At 34.7% G+C, this 15755-nt stretch overlaps 5 protein-coding genes across 5 annotated transcripts; 2 read left to right on the forward strand and 3 right to left on the reverse strand.

The window, feature by feature from the left end:
* Nucleotides 1-2489: 2489 nt before the first annotated feature.
* Nucleotides 2490-4342, reverse strand: LOC18030670 (peroxidase 45). Its single transcript, XM_006412675.2, has 4 exons — nucleotides 4041-4342; nucleotides 3654-3842; nucleotides 3121-3286; nucleotides 2490-3028 (listed from the first exon to the last, which is right to left on the reverse strand). The coding sequence occupies exons 1-4, from the start codon at nucleotides 4260-4262 to the stop codon at nucleotides 2622-2624; spliced, it is 984 nt and encodes a 327-aa protein (XP_006412738.1). The 5' UTR covers nucleotides 4263-4342; the 3' UTR covers nucleotides 2490-2621.
* Nucleotides 4343-7811: 3469 nt separating this feature from the next.
* LOC18030671 lies at nucleotides 7812-8327 on the reverse strand. Its single transcript, XM_006412676.1, has one exon. It carries the CDS (start codon nucleotides 8325-8327, stop codon nucleotides 7812-7814), a length of 516 nt encoding a protein of 171 aa, XP_006412739.1.
* Nucleotides 8328-8834: 507 nt separating this feature from the next.
* Nucleotides 8835-12409, reverse strand: LOC18030672 (crossover junction endonuclease MUS81). The gene is made up of 14 exons (XM_024149792.1): nucleotides 12108-12409; nucleotides 11535-11599; nucleotides 11363-11441; nucleotides 11181-11267; nucleotides 10964-11086; nucleotides 10721-10890; nucleotides 10500-10615; nucleotides 10258-10388; nucleotides 10076-10121; nucleotides 9836-9994; nucleotides 9675-9754; nucleotides 9337-9577; nucleotides 9133-9219; nucleotides 8835-9031 (listed from the first exon to the last, which is right to left on the reverse strand). The coding sequence occupies exons 1-14, from the start codon at nucleotides 12299-12301 to the stop codon at nucleotides 8927-8929; spliced, it is 1683 nt and encodes a 560-aa protein (XP_024005560.1). The 5' UTR covers nucleotides 12302-12409; the 3' UTR covers nucleotides 8835-8926.
* A 242-nt stretch (nucleotides 12410-12651) lies between these two features.
* Nucleotides 12652-13980, forward strand: LOC18030673 (putative F-box protein At1g47730). Its single transcript, XM_006412679.2, has one exon. It carries the CDS (start codon nucleotides 12715-12717, stop codon nucleotides 13894-13896), a length of 1182 nt encoding a protein of 393 aa, XP_006412742.1. The 5' UTR covers nucleotides 12652-12714; the 3' UTR covers nucleotides 13897-13980.
* Nucleotides 13981-14905: 925 nt separating this feature from the next.
* On the forward strand, nucleotides 14906-15697 carry LOC18030674. Its single transcript, XM_006412680.2, has 2 exons — nucleotides 14906-15282; nucleotides 15603-15697. The coding sequence occupies exons 1-2, from the start codon at nucleotides 14970-14972 to the stop codon at nucleotides 15617-15619; spliced, it is 330 nt and encodes a 109-aa protein (XP_006412743.1). The 5' UTR covers nucleotides 14906-14969; the 3' UTR covers nucleotides 15620-15697.
* The last annotated feature ends 58 nt before the right edge of the window (nucleotides 15698-15755 follow it).

The raw sequence follows: 15755 nt of genomic DNA on the forward strand, positions 1-15755 counted from the left end.
TGTTTTGTTTTTATTCTTGGAGCTATTTTCACCAATGTCCCCACATGCATGCTCTTTAGCACTTCCTTTTTACAATTCGTTTATCGGAGAAACAAAACTTTCGTCTACATATCTCAAATGTAACGTCCTTCTTGGTGATCAAAATTTCACCATTACGTAAAGGAGGTTTAATATGAAACTGCATGCTTACCACAAATTAAGACACAAAACATATTATAATATAGAAAAGAGTGCTGACTACTCTTAAAAAAGAGTGCTGATGAGTGAACAACTGATATGAGTTTATCTGTCTGCCAGGATGGTGCTGACTTCATACTAATTTTGATCGGTGATACACCCTTTTGTTTAATTTACCATAGTACATATATGGTAATAGATAATTAACAAAAACGAACAAAAAATACTAAAAATACAAGATTACCATTCTCATAGTTCAACACTTCAGCCATTTTGCATTACCATATGTTTTTATTTTTATTTTTTATCATCTACTCTTATTATTTTTCTATTGATAACGATTATATTTGTTCAAATTGCTAACCATTTATTTATATGTTAAGTTGTTTTGGAGGGTTTTCTAGTTTCAGTGTTTTCTACCATTTAGAGTTTAACACTAGTCAATATAACAATTATTAACACAAGTTAAGATATCTAACTAAAATAAGAAACGAAGGGAAATATATTGTTGCAGCATTTGACATTATGCTCCGAAACAATAAAAAAGAAGGAAAATAATTAATTATAGTGTCAAACTTGGCAGGAAATTATATATAAGAAAAACCTATTTGGCAGTATACAAATAATTTAATAAAAAGTTAAGAAGAGGACAAGGAAAATACAGTAAATATCTATTTGGTAGGAATTGCAACTACGAGTCTCATCCTCCTTCACATCTTTTCTGTTTTCTCCTTTTCTTCAAAATTTGGTTTTAAGTATCACTTATTTTTTTTAGCATTTAGTAAAGGAACATGTTTTCGTTTTGTTTTTGGCCAAAAAAGGAACTCAAAAGTGTACGAAAAAACAAATGTGAGATTTGGATTCTCTGAGTGAGAAAATAGATTTTTTTCTCTTTTATTTGGTCGGTTTATGAAAATATCAACATGCAGTGGGCTTGAAAAGATTTTAAAAGACATAAATATATAAAATAACTTTCATTATATTAGGTAAATAACCATGAATAATATTTGTAAAATACACACAAATAAGTTGGATGGAACTCGTAGGTTTTGATAAATAACATGTTAGTAGCTCAAACTACATGTTATTTTAGAGAAATAGTACGCAATTTGATCATATCATATTATATGACAACACACTACTTTATATATTAAATAACAGGACTACGCAAGAATTTGAAATTAAGGATCTTTGGTCAAAACGTAATTATATCTGTAACATTTTCCTATATTACTGAAAAACAATAATATTTTATATATAAGTGTATGTGTATCTATAAGAAAAAAAACACATTTTCACTGATGTATATATATAGAAAAAGTCGATCATATGTAGGTATGGAATTATTATGAGTTTCTGACCAAAACAAAATAACACCAGTCAAATCCAAATAAACCAAACCGAATCGAATGTAACCAAAACATCAGACCAACTCTAATATATATGTGATTAAATAATGTCGAAGAGAGCTAAAGAGGAAAATAAATTGGTGGAGTTCCAAACGTTTTAATTGAATTAAATGGATCTTAATCCAGAAAACAAATTCACTATTTAGTTCTTGCAGGGTCGTAAGTTTTCAATGGATTGAAGTGGAACAATTTCAGCTGAGATTTTTAAAGTTACATTTGGTTCGAATTACTGACTGCTTGACTAGCCAGACCACGGACTAACCAGTCCGACTAGCAGAATCGGTTCGGGTATGAAACACTGGTCGGTAAGGAAAGAAAATACGAAACAAGCAAAGACATACAGTGATTAGTACCATAGACTGGGCCAAGATACTGGGCCTCTTCATTACAAACAAACGCAACAGATCAACTGATCAAGTATAGCAACATATGCACTAAAGTAATTGAGATGCATAGCAACAATTCACAGATTAAGAATAGTGCTTAATGAAGCTAGGAAAAAATTGCAGTGGTGAAGACTTTTGATCAGTTTATCAAGAATAACTTGGTATTCCTCGTTTTCAAATCTTGTATTAATGTTGAAGTATGGAATTAAAAAAATGGTTTGTTCTTCACAATATCAAATAAAAAAAAATAGACAAAAATTCTCATTAGAAATAAGAAAATTTATGCGATTTTTGATTTTTGGCATTTTGTGTTCTTTTTTGGTCTAATCATTCTGTGTTTTCTTGCTGATTTAGTTCTAAGTTTTTTTTTTTAACATAGTAATGTCAGCGTATTCAGTTTAGAAACCAAAAAAGAAGGTCATTGACTAATTTCTGCCCAAATAACCATAATAGCATAAAACACAAGGAGAAGAGATTTACGATATAAATCCATTTTATTAAAATCAACTTTCCATTTTTGACACTTTTGAACTTCGTATTAAAACAATACGAAATTTATTTTTATTATTAAGTAGAATAAAACCCGAAATCCTCATAAGGAATAAAAGAAAGAAAACCCAACCCAAAAAAAAAAAAACCTCAAATCACACTAATTGACACGTGAACAATCTCTTCGTATCTCACCGGCATTACCAGTCTTAACCCCGACACGACCCAGTTTCGTGATCGCCGAGATAAAAGCTTGCCTAAAAGCTCCTTCACTGTTGGCAAACAAGTTAACCGTTGATCTAGACCGTTGATCCGTGAACAAGACTTGATCAGACGTAAATAAACCCCTCCCTTGTTGGAGATTCTTGAAGTAAGCATTGTCGAAAGTACGTGGGGTGGTGGGGTCCATGTTGATCGCGATTCTTGGGTCGACCCGGACCGGACACATCTGTCGAAGCTGAAGTGCGTACCCACGGTTTAAACTCGGGTCGATACGGGTTCTAGGGCTAAAATTGTAAATTCGCTTCGAGAATTTCCCACAGTGTGCGAATCCGATTGTGTGCGCTCCTGAATTTTACAATAACATTTTTATTAAATGATACAGATTTGGTCAAATATTAACGAAAATGAAATCGGTTTAGTAAGGTTTTGGTACGTACCTGAGAGAGCGATCATGTCGGTTTGAGAGAGACCGTGACGGTTGAACATAGTGTTGAGCTGGTTCAGGTTAAAACCGGGCTGAGGCAAACTGTGTTGAACGCTTGCCTTTGTAGATAATCTGCCATCTCTCCTCCCTAGCTCCACCGGGTAGCTCGGTCCTCCGGTCTGCAATTTTGTATTTATTTTTTAATCATCTGACAATAATTATTATTATAATCCATCAATAATTCGTTTTTATTCGGACCATTTGACCTGTTGCTACTTGTACGTACTTGTTTAAAAATAAAATAATTAGAAACCGTCAATAGAAGGTGTCATTTTATTACTACAAAATATTATATATTGTTTCTTAGACTTGAATTATGCTTTTTATATCTAATGATGTGGGTATATAGCTTTTGCACCCGAAACGATATATATAGTAATGAGATAAAAAAACGAATGTTCAAAACCTCGGACATTAATGTTAATATAATTTATTTAAGAGAGAGATGAATATAAATGTTTACTAGGAAAAGTTATATATTCATACCAAAACGACGACTTCACGAGTAGCGAGAGCCAAAATGTCAGCACATGAGACTTTGTTGCGGCAGTTAGGATCGCTATCAACTGCCTGCTTTGCCTTCGCCACCGTGTCGAATCCATCTCCGGCCAATGATACGTCATCTGGATGATCTTTCTCCGATGGAGATGCTATCAATATGGAAGCATCACATCCCTATATATATTCATATAAAATAAGAAATTAAGTACGTAAAGATGAATTTAATATTCAGAGATTTTGCATGCGCAGATTATCAATCAAAACTGAATTTAATATTCGTAAGAAAATATGATCACAATTCTTATACATTCAAAACCTTTGTTAAGAACATGAATTTTTTTGTTTGACATATATAAAAATTTTAATACGTACGCGAACGAAGCAATCGTGGAAGAAGAGGCGGAGAGTGGCCGGAGCCGTGACGAAAGTCTGCTGGAATTTCTGACGGACGGCGTTACGGACAATGTTTTCAACGTTCGGGCATGAGTTCCGGTAGAAACCTGTCCGGAGCTGAGCAGAGACACATGAAGAAAAGAGAAGAAGAAGAGAAAATATGTAGAAGATGCTTTGGTTAGTCTTCTTCTCCATGGCCATGGCTAATTATAATTTTACTGTTTTGGTTTTTGAGTTTGAAGGGAGTCTCTTCTTATAGGAGACAGAAAGACTAAATTAAATGAAAGCTATATGGAACAGTTTGTACTATTTAAATATACTAATGATGTACGTAGTGATTATTCTGAAGATGATGTGTTGAAAGATATATTAAAATAAGCAAGAGAAACTGTTAGGAATGTAGATGTAACACTCCATCTAGATATTGACAATTTGAGAGGAGGCTAAGGTGAGGCTCCGAGTTAGTATTTTAATCTTTCTTTCTTTCTATATTTGTGCTAATTAATTATCAAGTAAATCAAGAAATTGGCTGTAATCTACTGGTCTATATTGACCGAGACATTGATTGAAGATGTATAGGCTGTGGCCTCTTACAATTTGTCTGGAATTTAGTCGAAAATAGATGCAATAATATAAAAGAACAACGAAACGGGAAATTAATTTGTTACATATATAAAAAAATGTACAGTATATGTGGATAATCCTTACATATATATGTATACACTACGATATCAATATGAATGCGTGTTTGTATATATGTTTCATTGTCATGTTTGCATGCTTACCTTTGACAACTCAACCGCATGTTACCACTTCTCACCAACTACTTAAACAAGATCGAAATGGGACAAAGCACAAGAACTCATCTTATTTGTTTTTACTAAAATGCATCTACCTTATAATTTAATTTTACAACAGGGAATGTAATCAAAAGTTGACTTGTCATAATTAGCTCACTCATATTGTGAAATTATTGAAATAAAGTATAAAATATGTCTTAGAAATTTAGCTAGTCTAGTTGCAATACCTTAGTCATATACAAAGAGAATATTGAAAGTGTATCGAACATATTTATAAAGCATTGTTTTATTTTCAAATTTCAAAAATATATATCATATTAAGTCTGTTACTTTGAGTGAAATTATTTTTCTCAAGCTATTCATGAATCTGCCCTTTTTTTTATAACTAGCTCTGATCGAAATTTCAATTTTGTTTAGCAAAAAAAAAAAGAAATTTCAATTTTATTCTAAAATCTACAACGGCTTTGAAAATTTGAAATATGGTCATGACACGAAAAGTGTTGTTACGCCAACGCCAGCATCATATTTTGGTTTCATGCATGCAAAGCTTATTTATATATGAGGTTAATTCTGGAAATTAATGTTAGTGAATAGTATAAAAGTCCAAATTATTTGTACGTACATATTATGCATAATATTGATTTAGACATACAAAATATAAAATTTTCTACTTATATTTAGTGTACTAGACCTTATTCCAAATTGACATTTAATGTTATTTTCCGTTAAAGTAATCTATAATTGTCTTATTGGAATTTTTAATAGTTCGGACAGAAACAAAATTAATGTTTTTTTTGCTAAACAAAATTAATGTAATAAAATTTATATAACTGATAAATCGGGCGTCACGGTCACGAACATGTTCCTTGATGCTGTAATATTGTCAATAATAGAGTTGATATTTCTTAATCTTTTTTAATGCCTCCCTTGGATGACGATTAAAAAATTAAAAAAAAAAAAAACAAAAGGGATAGAGCATATCATTCTATTACCAACTGCGAATTAATATAACCATCATAAGCAGCTTTTCATGCTAATCTGGATTATAACAGTACCAAAAAAAAAACAATAGTTGGATCAATAATAGAAAAATATAGGAACATAGAGTTTGTTAAGAGATCTTACATCAATGACTAGTGAGAGTTCCCTTTGCAATTTACATGATGACAATATGTTAACAATTAGTTTTGTCTTGATGACTTAATTTAGTCTAAAACTCGTATGGTATAGATATATTAATCGATTAGAGTAGGACAAGCTTAAAAGCCTAAATCATTAGGGTGTTCGTTAAGACGTCCCAACTAGAGAGATGTGGCAGTAACTGTTGACTCATCTAATTAGTTAACTTGCACATTTACGTACCTTTTGTATCATCCGAAATGCTTATCTAAAGATGTTTTTTTTTCTTACTATGATGTCTCCGCTTTTTCATCTTTACTAATTTTTATCTTGTTTATTTGAATTTGTTTTAAAAAAAACAAATTCTTGTTTATGTAGAATACAGAATACTTCACTAAAATCATTTATAGGGTGCAAACCCCGTATGGTGACAAAACCCAATTAAACCATTAAAGATATAAAATTAAATTGGATTTTGGAAGTATTTTGTATTGTTGTATTTTTATGCAGCTGGTTATAAAGTTGAATACTTCTGATTTTAGTGTCTCAAGTTTGAACTTATAATTGTATTTTGATTTTGCCTATTTTGTGTTGATTTTATGCTTACATTTTAGAAAATTATGTCTTAAAGCATATATTTTGTCATCTGTTTTTGTTTTTTGGGGGGTCAAATTAAATTGCTTTGTTGGTTCTCTTCTAAAATTATACAACCAACAAAAATTAAGAATTTTTTAGCCTTGACGACTCTAATCAGTCACATGGCATCTAACCATGATTAAAGGAAAACGACGGTCTCCATCAACTTCGCTGTATACTCGCCTTTCCTGCATTGACCCAAAAATAAGAAAAAGAAAGAAAGAATAAACCTGTTAGCCATATTTTGACTTGTGATTATCCATACAACACATTATAACGATCAACTATTCTTCTAACTATGCAAACTTCATAAGCGTAGGCAGGGAAGAATCGGAAGATTCATATCACATTAATTACGTGTAGACAAATTATTCAAAAAGGACAGTCTCATATGATATTTCCTGATCAATTTCGATATTTGTTTTTTTTTTGTTTTTGTATAATTAGAATCTCAGACACATGGATCAATTTCGATTTTTTTTGGTCCAACCTTATACCATATATGTACCAGCTTCTAGCTAGCAAAGTCCAGTCTATAACTAACTCAGACTTTATACCTCTAGGTACTATCAAATTTTTTTCAAGTGCTAATGTGTCTATTTATAAAAAATGATAATAATACTTCAACTACTATAACTTAAAAACTACTTTTACGAGTGGATCCGATGATGTTTGAATTTTGATATAATCCATCCCTCAAACACTACCATGCATAACCTTTTAGCTGTACCATAGAAGGAAAAAAAAAACAATAAACCCATCATGAACTATACGTCAATGTTTCAGATTAGATATGGGAACATGATAAGAGTAAGAGTGTAAGACTCTGACTGACATCTCTTCAATCAAACAAGTAACCAAGATGACGTGCCTTCAAAGCTTTCTTAAGCTGAACAATGCGAGAGAGTTTCGTTTGTTGTTTTTTTTTTTGTCGACGCATGATGGGACACGTATCATCAAAAAGTCAAGAGTTTTGTGGTGTAATTAAATTCGAGAGACTTTTTCCGTGAATTGGATAAACATTATTTCTTTTTTTACTAATAAAAGTTTTTTTTCTTGATCAAAATAACTTTTTTTCTTTAAAAAAAAATAAAGAAATAAACAAGATAAACCTAACAAATTGAAAAACCAATGGAAACAATTAAAAGAAGGTTCTAAAAAAAATCTAACAAAAGAGTTATTCATAGAGAATTTGTTAGGCAGTCATGATTATATCATATAGATCATCAGATGTCTCCGGCAACGGTGGCATAACCTTCATCTGCTCCGGCACATTTTTGTTAGATTTGTTGAGAAGTTTCATGATATTTTCGCGGCACCTCATCAGGAGCAGAAGGTTCTTTTTCAGATTTGAAGATGACATGAGATTTGCAGAAATCTGAGTAAACAATTGCTCGTTATGTTCAAGAAGTTCATTGGTGTCCGCATCTTGAGAAGGATCATCAGAGTTTGGATTCTCAGCTTGGTCGCTTTCCAATCCATTCATCCATCTGCAACGCATAGCTACGTCTCTTATGGTTTTGTTAGGAAGCTCTTGGGAGATTCTCGCGTAACGTGAAATCGAATCTTTTAACGAACATGTAGCAAGTAAATTCATAAGAATTGTTTGTTCTTCATTCGTCCAATACATGGCTAACCCGGTTTGATGTTTCATCACTGAACTCTCTTGCTGCGTAGCTGAATTGTTGGAATTGGCGTTATGTTGATTCATTGCTTCGTTTATCTGTGAATAATTCACACAACAAAACCTCAAATAACATAAATATGAATAAATATATTTTTAAAACAAAACAAACAAGTTCAAAGATGTTAAGGATATAAAGAAAACCCTAGCTCTGGAAAAAGCAAAGCAAAAATAAAAGAGTGTGTTTATATATCAAAAATAAAGATAAATAACAAATCCAAATGGAATTAGGAATCATACACCAATGGGCGGAAAATAAAGTTTGGCTTTTTTTTTATATATATAGTAAAAATTTCGGATTTTTTTTTAAAATATAAAAAAATTTAAAATTTTTAAAATTTTATTTGATGTTTGCTTATCTTATATCTTGTAGTTGTAAGTTGTAACAAAGTAATTCTCACTTGTTTGATAGTCCATTACATATCCAATTATCTATTTTTAAAATAAAAATAAACACGAGGCCGGTGTGAATTTCTGTGTCGTTTAAAGCTTTTGTTAAGGTAAATTTAGTAATTTTTTCCCTTAATTCTTGCATAACACTCTTTTTGCGTTGAACTGTTGATATGTCACATTATTGATTTTTGTTAATCAAAAAAGATCATTGTCGAACACATTGGTGAAGATCCTCATTCACCCCAAACCAACTTGAATATGTTCTTACTAGCAGTTGCACAGGTTACGTTGTTGCATCGATTCCTCAACATCTCTTCTTGCGCCGAGACATTCCCTTCCTTCAAAACATAATGAAGAGAGAGAGAGAGATTGTTGTTAGTTCAAAGACAAGAAAATTAGACTGCGTCTTAAAGCAGTGCAAGATTTCGAGATCTCTTACTAGATTAGCATAGGCAGAAGCAAGTGATGAAAGTGTTGGGTACATATCAAGAACCGCTATGGCAATTTCTTCTGTTACCTGAGGGACCTGCGCACCATAAAAAGTTTTGGAAAGTTGCAGAGAAAATCCACACTGCTTATCAAACCGAAATAAACTCGCGTAACCAGAGTATAGACAAACCGAAACAAGTAACATGATCAGTACCTGCATAAGCTGAATGGCAAATAAATCGCTGATTGTCACTTCATCATGATCTTGTTGACACCGTTTGACAAAACTATCAAAAGAAGGACACAAGGCTGCGACTTTGCTCTGGTCATCATTCACCCTTGACTTGTAGTATTGGTGTATTGATTTAGTGAGGTAACCGTATTTTCTTAGCGTCTCACCAATCCCGTTTGTCCTCAGCACATCAAAACCCTCTAGAATCTCCGTCGTGAAACAGCTAGAACCATATATAGATGGTAAATCAAAACTTGGTTCCAAAATATCAAAGAAATATTTGGTTCATAATCTTCTGAAGAAAGAAAAGAAATCATTACGCCGTTTTAATCTTTCCTGCTGCTTCAGACTGGTTTGGATCCCCTTCAAGAATGTATATCAGCTTCTTGAGTCCCGATCTCTACTTAGAATAGCAATTTACGAAGGAAATGAGAAACAAACCATTAACGAAACAAAGAGTAAGTTGAGAACACACACACACCTGAAGTCTAAGTTTTTGCTCTTTGTAGCGATTATCTGAGATCGATGAGCGCAGATCATCAACGGTCTTCCTCTCAACAATAAAGTCCAGAACATATTCAGTGCCAAGGCGGTTATGACGAGCAATCCAGATACAATCCCCAACTGGTAAGTGTCTAACCTACAGGTTCAATACCACCTTTCCAGTTAATCTGTGCAATTTTGGAATCTGATGACATCTATCCAGGAAACAAATGCAAACCTCGATCTTGATCTTGAATTCAGAGCATATGTTTTCAACTTTTTTCCTGGATCACGTGAACAAGAAGATTTGGAGCTTTAAGTGTTATCAACAAACAACGTAGATAGGGTATTATCACACCATCATTACTAAACCATAAGAAAACTCAAAAGAGTAGAGGAATATTAAATTGTTGCACGAACCCCTTAGTGGCAAACTGTTCTCGATCATCCAGTATCATGATCACCTGATATGCTTCTTCAAAAGCTTCTCCAAATGTAAGAGGAGGAAGCCGTGGAACATTTGTAGTTCCTCCGGTTCCATCTGCAGCTGACTTTGTAACCATGAAACAATAAGGAACAAATAGTGCTGATTAGCATTCCAGTTGCTGAAAATTGTAATAGAGATTTAGCTAACAATCTAATGAACGCAAATGGTTACATACAGAAGATGAGAAGGCTTTCAAAGCATGACTAGAACCGGATGAGCATGGATTAAAGGCGTTTCCATCATTGCAAGAGCGAGACTTCATAGCAGGAGATCCCTCAAGATCAATATAACCTATAAATTTGTAGCTAAGACTTTGTCAGGTGGAACATCCAGCTTTTAACAGACACAGCAGTAAAAACATTAGATCAAATCCTTGCTAAAGAGTAAAGACCATACAAGGTTGTGCTTTAGTAGGTCCTGGTGAATCTGCCTTAGATTTTGGATCGGCATATGGCTGTGCAAGATCTATATCATCATCGGATGAGATGTCAGGAGGTGAATTTGATAATCCAGATCGCATAATACATTCATTTGCTACTTCCCGGCCTTCAACTGTCAGCTTGTACCTATCAATACTCATTCTATGTCTTAGGGTAAGGACTACTTCTCTAAACATTATACACAAGGCAGAGTTTTTACTTTGCTGGGTTGCTATATTTCACCACTAATCCCTTCTGTGCAAGTGTTGTCATGCAGCTCCATCCGCTGTACCACTCCCTCTTAGAGATTCCAAGCCCTATTTTCCCTTTTCCTTTCTCTGGCCTGGTCACAAACAAGAATTGAAGACTAAAAACACACAGCAACGATAGGGTACAAAGTAAACAGATTTGAGATTGGGAACATTATTGATTCATACGCAATAGGAACGTGTGAGAGCCCACTTGAGTCAGCAGCATCGATAAGTTCTTGTTTACGCATGAAATCTTTCTCATTCGGAGTCCCTCTGGTAAACAAAAACATTACAGTCTTGAAGAAGGGTTTACATTACTAAGGGGAAAAAGAAAGAGTACACTGTGAGTAAAATAAATTCTAAATAACCTGTGCAGCGTTATTAGTAACGCATAACCCGCAGACTTTATTTGCGGAATGTACCGTTTTCTACCTGTGGCCTTAGTCCCTGAACAGAATAAGAATCACCTTACGTAAACAAACATTACATTGGTTTATTCATGAGAAGAAATGTGATAATAGAAACAGCAGACACTATTACCAGAACTTCCAGCTCCGGTATCAAAATATCCTTTCATGAGATTAAGCATACACTTGCCGAAGCCCCTATGCAACAAATCAAAGCAACCCCAAAAAATCAAGAATCAAACACTTGTGTGGAGACAAGCATAGCCACCCCAAAAACTAAAACCACTCACTCTTAGATCTATTTTGCAATTTTTTTTTAAAAAAGGCTTAGGAAACTAAACAAATATTTTCCCTGAAACAAAGACACAAACAGATTCTATAATCTTGGAACAGTTTCAATCTTCATGACTTCAACGTCAGGTAAATCAAACACAAACCCTTAGCTCAAAACCAAAATTTACAGGAACCAAAACTGTATACAAATGATCTACCGAGGAAGGTCTTACTAAAATCATTCCACGAAATCAATCAATACTGAAAAATCGAAGATTTCGAACCAGAAACACAAAAAGGTCACAGCTTTTCCATAGAGAAGTGAAAATGGCACCTCAGACAAGAACCCAGAAACCAAAAACCCAGCAAGAAGAGTAGAAAACTAAATTTCTTCTTAACAACGAAAAACCATAAGAGAAAGCAAGAAACATACTTGATCTGCGACAAGTCTTTGAGTGAGCTAATGGGATCCTTGGAGTCGCAGACATTATTATAAGCCTTAAGAAATGTCCTCCCCATATTTTCCGACAAACCCTTGGGCTTATCCGCGTGTTCTCGCTTCTTCTGCAACACATAATCCGCTAAACCTTGGTTCTCTCGACACAGTACGCTTCTCTCATCATCCATCACTACCCACTCCAAGAAGTTCCAATTTATCAGAAGATCATTGAATCCCTTGATGTATTGCTAATATTAGTTACCGTAAAAGGGGAAAAAATATCGCTAAAGGCTTGATCTTTCGTTTGCCGGGGAAATGGAATTAACGCTTTTAGGCGTTCACTTGATAATTTTTAAAAATTGGGAATTTTCACTTGACAATTTTTAAAAATTGGGAATTTGACTAAACTACGCCGGGTCAATGACGTCATGACGTGACGAGTCAGGAGCCTCCGTTTTATGCAGAGACTTCGAGTGATTGTCCAATCACCTTCTCCCTCTTAAATCTCTAGACAAACTCTTGTCTTGGATTGAGAGAGAGAGAAACAGCCGTCGGGTTGGGAAAACAGAGAGAAGAAGATAGGGTTGAGCGGGCGTTGAAGATGGGGGAGCAACAAGATCCGGAGAAGAAAGAATTTCTGGAAAAAAGATCGAAAGGAACATCCTTTGAACCGGATCTAATCTGGGAGGTACTCTCACGGCTGCCTTCGAAATCTATAGTGCAGTCTCGGTGCGTGTCGAAGCTCTGCTCCTCCATAACCACCCAGCCAGGTTTCATTAGGTCGTTCGCAGCTAGATCCTCTGAAAGTCCCTGTCTTCTAATCTTGTTTAAAGACAAGGGCAACATGTTCGTTTTCTCCTTACCACAACAACAGAAGCATAATCTGAATTCGAACAACCATGTAGCTGTAGTGGACAGTTATTCGATGCCCTGTCCTGGAAAGTATCACTTTTTAAGCTCTGAGTCAGTCCATGGCTTGATCTGCGTTGAGGAACCCTCAGGAAACCCTCAAGTTTGGAACCCAACCACGAGGCGCTTCTCAACTTTACCTAAACCCGCACGTCGCTGGGGAGACGACGACAGGGTGAGCTTTGTAGGATACGACCCGGTCGATTGTACATACAAAGTACTGTCTATGCCTTGTCGTCGTCCTCGTCAGCCTCGGGCTCTTACACTGGGAGGAGGAGGAGAAGGAGGAGCTCGATGGAGAGTCATCAAAGGTCTCCCTGAACACGCCCCTTTCCGACGTGGAGCCCGATGCGTTAACGGGGTTCTGTATTATTTAGCCGCTCCCACTCTTGATGATCACCGTGATAATCAGTTTCTGGTGAGCTTCCATGTCAGATCTGAAAAGTTGAGTATGATGCAAGTACCATGGAATCTGACTCGTGGCTTACGTCAACTCCTGCATTGCGAGGGAAAGTTAATTTGTGTTATTTCAAATGGTGGTGATGATATCATTATGTGGACTCTGGAGGATGCAGAGAAACACAAGTGGTCGTATAAACATCTTCTTTTACCTTTTTCTCGCCGTGATCCAGTAGCTAGAACCCGGTTTTCCTTAAAAGGTGTTAATGCTGCTGGTGAGTTTATTTATGTACCATCAGCTTTAGTGAATCCGTTTCATGTTATTTATTTTGACCCAAAGGCAGTAAGCTTCAGAAGAGTCGTGGTTGATGGAGTTGCGGATTACCAATTTAGGCGCCAGAATGGATTCGGGGACTATCCTCTCCGAACCTCAAATGCTTTTTCCAATCACGTTGAGACTCTCATGTCATTGTAAAAGCTTGTCAAAATTTGCTAAGTTCTTTTATGTCTTTGTGCCCAAAGAGCATATGAATAAGAAGTCATTCCAACTTTATGCAAATTTTGTTCTCGACCTTGAGAGGTAACTAATACATATATATATATAGCATATGATTTTGCTTGCTGCAGTACGAGGCGTCTGTTATCTATAATTTTGCTGGCAAACATTTTAACAAATCTTACTTTTGCCAATATCTCTTGTAGGTTAATAGTTTTTACCATGTTCAGATGTTTGAACAAGCTCAAAACCAACATATGTCTTACGGCCCAAAATCATTCATATAGATAATTTATCGCTCATTTCCTTCTTAACACAAAAAAACTTAGTTATAAGTTTTAGCATCCATAAATTTATACAAGTAAAAGCCTTTTACAAGTTTAACAAAGCAATGCATCATTTATGTAATGGGAGTTCATTCAAGCTTTTACATCCATTAGAATTAATAGCAAGTTTATGAGTCCACAACTTTGTCATTGTATATTTCGGTTATCATTCACAATTGGCAACCCTGCAGAATTTAAAATTTTTTTTTAAAACTAAATTCGCATGTTATTATCATATTCCACCCAAAAAAAAAAAAAGACTTATGAAATTTCAGTTTGATTTTCAAAGTATTTCTTTTTCTTTCAAGAGAGATAGTGATCTGTAATTTGTACTTTTCTTTTGAGAAATCGAACCAAATTAGGAACCCACAATTTGTCGCTTCGGTTCTTCCTTTTCATTTTAGGACCACTAATACCTCTTAGTATTTTTTTTTCTAACTTACTTAGTAAGTTAGTAGATTTCATCACATATAAAAAAGGTTCATGCATTGGCTGCCATGAAGTTGTAGTTACGAGGAAAATCATCAGAATCTCGGGAATAAACAATTTCAAGTCTTTGGTCACATGAAACCAATAGGTATAGATGAAAAACAAAACAAAATACTCACATGCTAGATGCTACACAAAACCAAAAAACCCCCTAGGCCGTTTATATAAACCCTAAGCCCATAAACACTGTCTCTTCAACCAAGAACTCAAAGCCACATTCACAACTTTTGAGCTAAAATGGTGATAAGTTCTCGTGTTTTGATTGGTCTAACAATGATCCTCATCATCTCAGGAAAACTACTAGTTTCAGGGCAAGGAACGTGCCAAGGAGACATCGAGGGTCTGATGAGAGAATGTGCGGTCTACGTCCAGCGTCCAGGCCCAAAGGTAAACCCGTCCGCAGCATGTTGCAGAGTGGTTAAGAGATCAGACATACGTTGTGCATGTGGCCGTGTCACATCTTCAGTCCAGAAAATGATAGACATGGATAAGGTTGTTCATGTCACTGCCTTTTGTGGCAAGCCTCTCGCTCATGGTACCAAATGTGGAAGTAAGTCTATTCTTAATTAAATTAGCTTCATTCTTTAAATTTATGGCTTTTTAATCTTGTAAAAATGGAATGTCTCACTAGAATTACGATTATTCGATTACATTTTTCTTTTCCCTTTTCTTTTTTTGATGAATCACGTTTGCATTTTGCAAAATGGATTAGAAAAGCTTAGATAATGCGTTATATTTTACAATATATATTTTTCATGTAAATACAAACGTTAAAACAAAAATTGCGTTTGCAACATGGAGATCATAATGTGTAATTTATCCAAAAATACAAAAGAAGATCCTAATGTGTTTATGTTCCTGATGTCACAGGTTACGTTGTGCCATGATTAGTTTGTGACTGGATTCCACAATAAATTCAACTCTTGTAATCTCTAATATATTGAAGGAAATAAATATATTTTCTTGTTACGAGTCTTTCAAGAGAATCTCTCAACCGATATTCAATGCTCTTTAGACATTCAA

The sequence above is a fragment of the Eutrema salsugineum genome, unplaced genomic scaffold (assembly GCF_000478725.1).
Source record: "Eutrema salsugineum unplaced genomic scaffold, Eutsalg1_0 scaffold_1, whole genome shotgun sequence".
Lineage (NCBI taxonomy): Eukaryota > Viridiplantae > Streptophyta > Magnoliopsida > Brassicales > Brassicaceae > Eutrema > Eutrema salsugineum.